The sequence below is a fragment of the Melanaphis sacchari genome, unplaced genomic scaffold, assembly GCF_002803265.2.
Source record: "Melanaphis sacchari strain LSU unplaced genomic scaffold, SCAv2.0 Contig43_pilon_pilon, whole genome shotgun sequence".
Classification (NCBI taxonomy): domain Eukaryota; kingdom Metazoa; phylum Arthropoda; class Insecta; order Hemiptera; family Aphididae; genus Melanaphis; species Melanaphis sacchari.
In genome coordinates this window covers 3,256,424-3,269,049 of record NW_020271284.1, presented here as the reverse complement: position 1 = coordinate 3,269,049, position 12,626 = coordinate 3,256,424, and the positions used below count along the sequence as shown (strand labels likewise).

At 25.1% G+C, this 12,626-nt stretch overlaps 1 protein-coding gene across 1 annotated transcript in view; it reads right to left on the bottom strand.

The window, feature by feature from the left end:
- Positions 1–10,176: 10,176 nt before the first annotated feature.
- The window catches only part of LOC112597843 (60S ribosomal protein L21), a 3,930-nt gene continuing 1,480 nt past the window's right edge, over positions 10,177–12,626 (bottom strand). The window contains exons 4-5 of the mRNA XM_025344072.1: positions 11,084–11,213; positions 10,177–10,295 (exon numbers count right to left, since the gene is read on the bottom strand). Coding sequence (XP_025199857.1) covers positions 10,212–10,295; positions 11,084–11,213 — 214 coding nt within the window. The 3' untranslated portion in view covers positions 10,177–10,211. The remainder of the gene's footprint in view (positions 10,296–11,083; positions 11,214–12,626) is intronic.

Sequence of the window (12,626 nt, the reverse complement as noted above, 5' to 3'; positions counted from 1 at the left end):
AGGCTATGAAATAAAAATCGAAACATTACTTTGAAAATCAAATTGACATAAAGGTTTCACTGAAAAACATGAAGGTGAAACAAATAAGGGTGATATAAAACTTACTGAAAGAAAATGTCAAATATAACAATGAATGCCTTTCCAGGACGGGTGCTCGTTAAAAGAATCGCTCTGTACCAATTCTATACATATACCTAATAATTGGCTAATGTAGGTTAGTTTCTGATCAAATTATTCCGTTTACATAACTGCAGCTTCCGTATCTATATAAACAAATAGGATTTGCTGAGCGCTGAAAACTAAAAAGCCGACTTACGTTTCTTTTTTTTTACCTTATTTATGACTTTGCGACTATGTGTAAATAAATTATAGTGTATACATAAATATATATATATATGTGTGTGTGTGTATATATATATCATACATATAAACGAGTAGTAGGTATAGAGTAATATAAATCAGATCCTATATGTATATACTATTTTGTATAATAGGATGTTTCTTATTGGAGAGAAGCCCACTTGACAACCTTAGAAATTCGAGAGGCGTGTATTTCTGTCTTTCTTGTGAGATGAAGATCTATTTCTCAGTCACACAATAACATACAATAATTCTACTGCGGTCATTATGCACGTTTTGATTTATACATATATTAGTGGCGAGGTGTGAGTTTTTGGCTGGGGAGACATTGAAAAAAAGTGAAACTAATGCACCTGGACTTCATAATAGGCAATAATAACAATATGATTTATTTCTAACTTGACTATCAGTAAGTCATTTATATTTTGAATACCGCACGAATTGATTTTCTCTCAACTCACAGCTGTCGTTAAATTTAATAAGGAATATGGTCTTTTATTTTTTTTTAATTTAAATTTTTTTTCGTATGAGTCATTATAATTCCATCGTTCAAAATGGCATTAATTAAATCACAAGTCATAAGGAAAAATTACAATATAAAAACAACAAATATTAAGAAACACGTACCTATTATTGGCTATCACGATTTGCAGGGTATTATAGCGACGTCGATAATTGAGGAAATGCGAACGGCGAGAGACACGTCTCATAGCGTACATAGTAAACCCTACTCACATTAAAATTCCCCTAGTACCCGCGCGCCCATAATTGAAAGACGTTGCACTAAAACGTCTCTTTGGTATAATACCTTCCATAACATTTGGAATGAACCGTACAACCGTATCGCGCACAACTAAACTATTTTAAGAATTCTAAATGACTATAACTTGTAGAACGAAAAGCCGTTTTAACAAAATATATTAAAACATACATATTTAATATAAATGACGTTCAAATTTGTTAATATTTTATAAATAAAATTATTTGTTCTGTGTTCTAATTTCTAAGTGGAGAGGCATAATATCTCATTGTCTCCTATGACGCTTCACCACTGATATATTTATACTACCTGTAAATAACGAAATTACAACATTATAATATAATGTAGTTTCAAAGAGTGTTATATATATATATATATATTTATTTATTTATATATATTACAGTATACTCGTACCCTATATATTGATCTCAAGTGTAACAATGCAATGAACATCGTCCGCAAGTATACCACAGTCGAACAACACACAAATTAAAAGATATATTATACCGTTTCGCCGTATTTATCCTTATATTGATCTTTCGTAAACCTACTGACAATATACATAATTGTACTAAATTATACACTGTCTATGTACTTAATGATTTAAAATTATTTTAATTTACTTAAGAAGTAATACCAATTCAATATAATATATTATATTATATCAACTTCCTCTGCCCATATCCAATAAAAAATATGATAAAATACTACCGCGCAAAAATGGAATTAGTTTATGTAAAATTAGTATATATAAAGTTTGAACACCTATTATCAAGTTTTAAGAAAAAAATATCTGAAGATGATAATAATTAATATTCTGTTTTTTTTTTTTTTTTATGTATACTTTTTTCTTGAACAATGTAATTTCTTCGTTAGTAAATATTTTATAAAATATAATAATTAGCCATTTTATCTAAAATATTATCATTTTTAAATTCAGTAATAGTGATGAATTTAAACTCTAATACTATTATGAAGATGACACAATTTTCATTTTATGCACCCGGTGGTATTTTGCTACATTTATCATAGCTAAACTGAAACCACTAATGTTTACACGTGTATTCACTTACTCTCAGTGAAAATTTGTTATTCAACTTTTAAAATATTTTCTTTAAAACGATGCCTTTAGACTAAATTCGTAATTACCTACTAGAAAAGCAAATACTGTAACAATTTTCCAATATTCTTCAAATTTATATTCTTAGTAAGTCCCAACTCGAATTTAAAATAATAAAAATTTTACTATAAAAATTTAAATATCAATTTAAAAAATATTGAAAATCCCTATATTTATAATTTATTTATTAATTTAAAAAACCATGTTTAGTTACCTTGACAAACACGATAAAAATTAATACGCCTTTTTAAAAACTTTAGAATCAATATTGTGATGAAATTTGTTCAATAAATGGCTATAACATAGATACCAAATATTATCATAACTTTACGATCTTTACGTGTGTTACTGCTGATAAAAAAATCGTGAGAACTTCTAGTTGTATTATTATAATCATTAATCATTATCGTATTATCGTATTATCATTGTTGAAAAAACTAAAACTGAAAGTTTAATGAAATAAAATATAATTGACCAGTTATACTACATGGATGAATAAATGACACACGCATTTAATACTACAAAATAAACAAAACCGTTATTTTATGACTGTAAAATTGTGAAACGTTTTATCCGTAACAGTTTGGACATTGATCCGTCATTCGAGGAGTCGGGTGTATCAAATAACTAAAGGCGAATGAGCGTAAAATCCAACCCTAATAAATCAAACAGTTTTACCGTTTTAGGCATTGTAAAAAAAATAAATAAATAAATAACTCTTGAGCATAAGACTTTATACACACTATATATATATATTATACAGAGTTTAGGCGCTCATTGATTTTATCTCATGCTTATAGTATATAATTTAAAAACAAAAACTAAGCTTATTCTCGCAATACAATTATTTTTACGCGTATGACATGTTAGAAAAAATGTAAATATTAAATAACAATTTTTCAAATACTTATCACTGTTTTTTGTAATAATAAAACATTTCGTTACCGATGATCGACGACTACAAACCTATATAGTTCCGACTAGTTCGAGGTATTCGTCTGCAGCGAAGCAAATTATGTCAAACTAGCATAAAGTCATATTATTGTTATAAACACACGGTATTATATCATCTAACGCAAGAGACCGAGGGAAAAGACGTCAACGTCACAATACTATATATATTTACGATTCGTAAAGTTCGCGATCTATATTAGTTGTCGCTCATCTTTGAAATAATTTCCTTAGATTTATCCACACACTTACTCATTGTAATCGACAACAAATACGCCGCGAGCGATATTACATACATTTTGTTAAAGTAATCGAACCGTGCATACGTTACACTAGAGACTGAAATTGTTTAAAATACGAAATCGAAAATTGTGCAGTAATGACTGCGTATAACGAAAATGTGTTTGTATTTCTCTTTTCTTTTTCGTGATCCATTTATACACGATGACTTTGTATATTCTATGCATGTTATGCTTAATTAATACTATATATTATAAAAAAATATATCTTTACAAAAGATGCAATTTGGGGAATTCAATAATCTTTTAAATTGTTACTTTTTTTTTTTGTAATATTCAATTCGTAGATTGGTCTACAATAAATGTTCTCTCCATGATTCTCTGTCTTGTGATTTGTCTTTGAGTTGCTTGTATGAATCGACTTTTGCATCTTTGATTACTTGACTTATGTAACAGGTTCTTGGCCTACTTCTTTCGCGTTTCTCTTCTATCATACCTTCCAGTATGAGGCTATGGAGTTCTTCATTATATCTTAACGTATGACCTATCATATGCCATTACCTTGATCTTAAATTATTTAGCAATGTTCTTTTCTCTTTGACTTAATCTAATACCTTTCTGTTTGTCTTCAATTCCATCCTATTTATTTTCTCCATTTTACGCCAACACCATATTTCAAAAGCTTCTAGAATGATTTCATTATTTTTGTTCAATGTCCATGTTTCACAACCATATATGCTGTAAGTACTCTAAACGTGTTTTAATTAAACATTAAAATTTATTACTATAAACCATTAAGTGGAAATATGGAATCAATATATGTATAGGTGGTAGTCATAATAAAATGACCTAACCTTAGGAGATTGAAAAGAGAAAAGTGTATTTTTTATACCATTTTAAAAAAATTGACGAAAATTGGACCATTTAGAATGTAACTAATAAAAATGTGTAAAAACATTTTTTTTTCATTATAGTAGGTAGATAATGTATGTGACTCATTATTATTATACATACAGAGCAAGTGTGAAATATTAACCAAAATATAACTTAACTTCTAATTTATACATTAAATATTATTTAGGTACGATATTGAATACGAATTCTATAGCAAAAAGTTATTCGATCGTAATATAAATTAAAAATGTAACTGTTGCAGTGCACTTACGATTTACCCGGAAATGATATTTTATACTATTTGTATGTACCGCGTATTGTTACATTTATTGGATTCTATTTTTGCCGTTTTCCAGAAATATACTGGGAAATTCATAAAATCATCTCTTTCCAAGTACAATTCGCGTTCAATTTGCAGTTTGTGTGATTGCGCAGCACATGCAACTTTTTCACATTTCTCTATTATAGCAAAAAGCGTTTAACGAACGATCAAAACACATTGTAACAAAACCAATAAAGCTCTATAAAGCCCTGCTTGGAATATTGAATTAAAATTGAATCGTTTGTAGAATATAATCGATGTAATCAGTGACTAGTGAGTGGGTGCTGCAATAACCCACAACTCTACCACTACCCGCTTACCCATTTTGAATTATATTAATAATAATAATAATAATACTCCTCTTTTATGATATAATTTATATACGTAACTATCTATTATTGATATTTGATTTTATTCAATACAATATACGTGATATATATAATATATAAGCGTACCATGATCAATAAATAGTATATACACGCGTCGTCGTTGTGGTAGACACCAGACAGACAGCTACAGTGGCAGTTTTTTCAATTATTTTTCTAAAGGAGAGTTCTCAAATTAATTCACATCTATACCTACGCATAATTAAATGACATAGCATTATTTGCAATATTTTCATACAGGTGGTATGAACGTTATTAGTTCCTTACTATTCAAAAAGGTAGATATATGCTAAATATATACCAATTTCCAACGTAAAACTATAAAGCTGCTTGAAAATAACATCGGATACCTACACAAATTGCATGATATATAGATATATGAGTGTATAACCCACCATTATTTCTACGTAACGTAGGGGTTTTAAAAAAACTCAAGCTTACCGGTTCGCGGTCAATCGGCAATGAAGTACTGAACTTGTAGCGTTCCATTGTCGTTAATGCACTTAACTTTAGAAATGGTTGTGTTAGTACAAGTTTCATAGGCATGACTATATGAAGCAGAGTTAATATTTACGCAAAATTTTCCAACAATTTTGGAACAATAGATCTAAAATAAACAATATACAATCTATAGTATTTATTTTAAGGACGTAATGCAAAAAATACGGGAGTACGAAACAACCAGAGTCATTGTTGTTACCTTTACGTATTTTATATTTTTATATTTATAAAAACAAATTATAAGCTAACTGCTAACTGCTAACATTATAATATTATAATAAAAATTTTAAAATGCATACAAAATTTAAATATATTATTAATTTATTTTATAGATATTATTTATACAAATATGATGATTGATTAATTTTACAATGGTTAAATCAATATTTCAAGGAATTTTTTTATAACAATTCATATAATATTAAATTCAGAACTTTATAACTTTTATATCTACCTACTTTATAATTTTTACTCGTCTACCTATTTATAGTCCAAAATTAAAAACCATCAATACATAGCTCAACCTTTTAATTTTAGGACGAAAACACGTAGGATTCTTTTAAATAAGTGAAATAGGTAAGCAATAATTATTTTTTTAACTTGTTTAATTAAGGAAGAGAATGAATAAACGTCCTGCAAAAGCCTACTGAAATTTTCCAATTAAATCTTGTTAACAAAAAAATATATACATAAAATAGTATCACCAATAGTAACTGTCAGTATGTATAATTCATTAATACTCAATGTTTAACCAATTCTGCAGATAACGAAAATAATATCCAAAATAAACTAGATAAAGATAATTTTTTAAGGATATTTGATGATGTATTAGATATAGATAGGTTTAAAACAAAAACCTATATTTAAAAATAAAAATTTAATTTTTTTTTTTATACATATATAAATTGAAATAAGTAAGATATCATTTTGTTTTGATATTATAATAAAATCGATTTTTTTGATTTTTATCAATACAAAAACAATTATATTCTTATTTCTTTGTTAATCTAAATAAGAATGATTAATCAGTGCTCTTAAGTACCTAATAAGATAGTTAACAAATGATCAACAAAATTAAACATTTTGAATTTAAAATATATTAATTGAATATCTACTGTAACACAAAACATATACTAATATTTAATAAAGCTAAAATTATGTAACCAAAATAAAATATTACTATACAAATTATTGTCAACATAAAAAATAAACAAATAACTACAATCTAAGCTTATCTAAATTACTCACTCAGCAAAATTTATTTATTAATTTAAGAATAAATAGGTATTTACAGCTCTATGTCCATAACAAATAAAACTTAATATACTCAATTAAAACAATGTAATATATACCTATTACCCGCATTCGTAAATCTAGAGATTTTCAGTTAGGTTAGGTTTACCAAATTTAAATCGAAAATCCACAAACGTATGACTTTATCCTGAGATTTGCATAACTACAATGTCAAAATCCATGAGAAAATCCTTAAATTATATAATCATGGAAACTCAAGTATTCTCGGTTACTGATCAATGTTAGTAAAATAGTTTCCGTACTTTTATAACTGTACAAGTCAATAACTCAAAAGTCAAAAATAACTTTATTTCGCAAATATAATAAATAAATATAACAAATAAAAATTATTTTAAGGAACTTAGATTTTAATAAAAATTGTTCTATTTTAAAATGGAAAAATTAAATCAAAATATAAAATCTTTATTTTAAATTTCCTTGTTCCCAATTATTTTTTTCGGCCATTTTAAGAATAAAAAAAAAAATATTAAACTCATTTTTTTTTCATATTCCAAAAACTTTTTGAAATGAGAGTATCTCATTGTAGTTAAATTAGTTTTAAATGGCACTGTTGCTTACTCATTTATCAGACACAAAATAACAAGAAAATTGACTTAAAACTTCGTTTTACTTCAAACTCATTTAATTTATATTGTGTTTGTTAATCCACTTACTCTTTTTTGACACTTCTTGTATTTCTTAGCTATAGTCTGATTAACTTCCAGCACATCATTAAAAAATATGGAATTTCTTTAGCACCAATAAACAACAATCTAATTAGCATGTTGTTTGTCAACAAACTATAAAACAATTGAGATTTTCATCAAATGTTTTAATATCAGTAGTGTACTTTGTAATATGAATTAAATGACAAAACAAATAGTTACAATACAATAGAACATTTCGTACATAAGTCTGATTAGTCCAACATAATTTTAAATTTAATTTAGTTAAACTTTTGTTAATTATAATAAACAATTGTACTAAGCAATTAAAGCCAAAAAAAATATGTTTAAAATCATACAAATTCATGTTTATAACATTTTTTTTCTATCCAACTAATAAAAAATTAAACGATTATAATATGATCTCGATTAATATAATACTAACGTAAATTATTATTTTTATTTTTCTAACATACAAGCCGATCCTTTCTATTCAAATCTTAATACTATTAATTATTATCAGCAGCTATACTATTTATCATTCTTATATTTATTGTTGTAATTACCTCAATTTTAATTAATTTATGTATGAATATATATTCATAAAAGTATAAAGTAAATTCATATAAGTATGTTTATTGTTATTGTATAATTTCACAGATTTACGGATTCCACATGTTTCTTATTCGTACCCTATACTGAAACTTAATAAAACAAGAAAATTAAAGTTTTTAAATCACTGATTAATTATATTTAAATGGTTACTATATAGTCTATATTTTAAGGTAAAATAAGGTGCATTTTGAAGGTAGTTTTTGCAGAATGTGGTGTTGTTACAAGGTTTTCATTCTGTGTCTTCTAATAATTGAAAAAAAGTTTAAGTAATTCCATTAATTACTCTAATTTTAATATTACAATCATAACTCATAATACAATGTATTAATACATGATTATATTCAATTTTTTTGTTTTATTTTATTTATCCATAGGCCTTTTAGAAGTTATTTATTTTGAATAATAACATGTTTGACTCAAATATGCAGTTAACTGCGAAAAATTTGAAAAGTATATATGAATTAATAAATAACCTTAAAATATGAAATTATATGCAAAATAAAATTGTTTGGATTTGTAAATTCCTAGGTATAATTCAAATCTGTAGCATGAAATTCATTGACTTCCAGGTTATAGTAGTAAGTGTAGGAACTATGTGTTCTATTCTACTGATGTGCCCGCTTTTTCAGCGTTCTTGAAGACTAGATACAATTAATCCCATCGTATTTTAAGGGTTTAGTAAACACTGTATTAAATAATATAATTACTTAATTACACAGTTTTAATTTAAGAAAAATATTTTATACTTATATACATACCATTTTTTATTATATTACAATGTACATTACCTAAGTATATTTTATATTATCACTAATGACACAAACCATATATAGCATATATATATATATATATATATATATATGCTAGGTAGGTAAAAACCAATTAACTGAATTTTACATCTCTGGACTCGCGAATTTATATAAAAAAAAGTTATACAAACCCAATAAAATTAAAATATAATTGAATTAGATATTTAGATGCACCTACGTCCTACTTATTAAATATACGCGTTTAGTACCAAAATTAGTTAATGAAAACTAGAGATATACTTAATAAATTCTATTTTCATTATTTTAAAATTAAATGAATGTATTATCTTTAACAATGTGCTCTTATGTCAATAACAATTGACAATAATATATCCTATCTTTTTGATAATACATTTAAAATAAGTGTGAAGCATAAAAGATTTCATATTTTGACCACAACAAATCTAATTAAAATTTGATTATAAAATATAACAAACTTTTCAATATTTTAATTTTTGTTTACTTTACGTGGGTATGAGAAAACCCTCAACTATTCGAGTTTCCGACACGGTTATTTGAATCTAAAATGTAAGTTTTTCTTTCTATAGATATTTAATCATCGTTTAAATCAAATATTGTTCCTTATTGACAACTTCAACTTTAAACAACACAACCAAATTCGTTTTTATGACGAATAACTTTAAATTATAACACTTAGGTACAAATTACATATCATATTATAGTCTGAAATCTAACTATTAATAAGTTAATCGATTATGAGTTTAATAATAGTTTACGACTGAAATTCGTTGACGAATTAAACATTCACGCTACAAAATAGACGATCTTTAAACGATACAATTCAATTTCGTCCGCACAAAAAACGTAAGTATATATACATGTAATGTACAAGAATCGTATGTGAATAAAAGATATCACTAGGTGATTAAAATCCTGAATAAATTTTATCAGCAAACATTATAATAAGAGCAAAAATTGTTGCAAAACCTTAGAGTACGCCGATATTGCAGTGTTTGTAAAGAATCCTGCATAATAGCGCATCATTTTCCATATACACAGATCTCGAAAATTTTACAAGATAACGAGGGAAATCTCGGTTTTTAGCTAAACTGGGAAAGGATTTAACTACAGGGATAAAAGTTGAATAGAACCGAAAGCGGCTTACTGATGCTTTTCAATGTCGGATTCCTTTCAGATGGTTTCAGGAAAAGAGGATTTGTTTATACGGACTAACGAAACATTAATAATAATAGGAAGTGTCAAACAAGAATTTAATAATTGAAAAAAATAAACGATAAAATGTGTTTAAATCGACATTTATATTTAAAACAGCAATTAAGCAATGAATTCATAAGGTAGAGGAGCTAAACTGATTGGATCCGTTCCTCTTACTATGTGACCAGGTCGAGGTCCTTGAGGCTGAAAAAAAATTGAACAAATTATATACATAAACGTTTAATCAAATGTTTGTTTACTAAAATTTAAATGGTATACCTATAACTTAACAGTAATTTGTATAAATAATGAGACAGAAAAAAGTTATAATTGTTTTATTGACTTTAGTATTACATTTACAGCCCTAATAATTAAATTTATTTATTTTTAAATAAAATCTATATAAATTACAGAAAATCCTAAACAAATTAATTTAAACTCTTACCTTTTGTAACTATGTAACTAAAATACCAAAATTACAGCAAGAACATAGATAATATCTTTAAAAACATACACATCTCACAAATATATAGAAAATTATTAGCTACTTTTTACTTATATCAGAAATAAGTAAAGAATTTATTTAAACAATGAAAACAATTTAAAATAATCCATTAAAAAGACCAGCATTTTATAAAATTAAAATTAAAAATTGAGATGGAAATAAATTGTACTATTCTAGTTATTAACAATAAAACAAATTTTTTAAATCTTTCGTTTCGATTTATAGTAAATATTTAATATATTCTTTTATAAAACTACAATATATGCTCACACTCATTCAATGTGGTCATACTTAAATCATCGCTTCTAACAAAAATATTAATGGATGTATAATATAATTTAAAAATCTGCTTATTGTATATGTTAACTAGATTATCAAAATAAAATATCATTTTATTTTTTTTATTAATTACAGATATCTACTCTATTAAATATTATAGATATATATTTAAAATTTAAAGTAGTTTTTTAACAAAAATAAAACTTACTTTGCGTTTAAGGCACACTCTGATTCCCTTCTTTTTAGCTTCAGCGACTTTATTTTCGTTTTCTTTAACACGTTTCAAGAAATCATCTCGACATTTTGATGGGTTAACATGTTCAATACGAATGTTAATTCTAAACAATTAAATAAAACAAATATATTTATTTTTTTATGAAAATTATGTTATTAATTTTTAATTTATGTTTATTCTAAGTGTAGATTTTAAAATTTATTATCACAAAAATGTATAACTATACCCATTATGTAAGTAGAAAGTATTTATTAATATGTATTAACATACAAAACTATAGGATACATTACAAGAAATATATTTAATTGTTGAATTAGATAAATAATAATCCAATTTTTTAAATTTTTTAATATTAATCTTTAAAAAAGTGAATTAAGAATACACAAATAAAAAATGGAAAAACAATTATAATTTCTGAGTAATAAAATATATTTATGTCTCATTTTTATTATTTTAAATAATATATATTATGACAAATGATATACTGAAATAAAACCTCATAAAATGAAGAAAAAATAGTAATGATAAAAATTTATATAAATATCAATACCTACTCCTTATGCAAACATTTTTAAAAACTTATACTAACTTTAAGAAATTAAGACAAAAAAGTCATACGTATTTTTTTTTTTTTAAACATAAATACATGTTAGAATAGTGTATTTTACAAACATTAAAACATGATGTATTGAAAATCTTTAATTTATCAATTGTTTATAAAAATTTAAACATACAAATATGTAAAGTTAAACCATCAACATAACATTCAGTCTGGGGCGGTAAATAATCATCATAACAACAAATATACTTAAGGTACTCAACAAACAATTAACTTAGATACAACTTTTAGTTAAGGGTAATACAAACAATATTATAATAAGAAAAAATCAATTAAAAAATATTAGTTCTTTATTTTATATTAACATAAATTGTCAAAAATAAAACTTAAAAATTATATTATTGCTCAGATTAAACCTTCAACATGACCATTCAGTCTGGGGCGGTATAAAATCATCATAGAGTGCATTAAATTACAATTTATATTTTATTAACACTAATATATTATACTATTTTGATCATCATAACAATTGCAATTTACTAAATATCTAAAATTGACAAATATTCAGATAAAACCTTCAACATAACCATTCAGTCTGGGGCGGTATAATGTCATCATAATTTGTTTAATATTAAATCAAAGTCATAAGATATATATTGAAGGTGTATGAATACTAATGAAAGTAAATTTGCTATTGTATAAATTATTATGAAAATATACAAAATATACGGATAGGAAATAATGTAAATTGTATTGGTTAGTTACACCTAAGCTTTATTAATTATATTACAATATTTTAGATCACTAACAACATCATAACTATTATTCAGGTTGTTTTAAATATAATATGACCTAACCTAGAAAAACATATAACGAAGAACATTCAGATCAAACCTTCAACATGAGTTTCAGTCTGGGGCGGTATAAAATCATCATGAAGTGTTCAAAATGTTATAC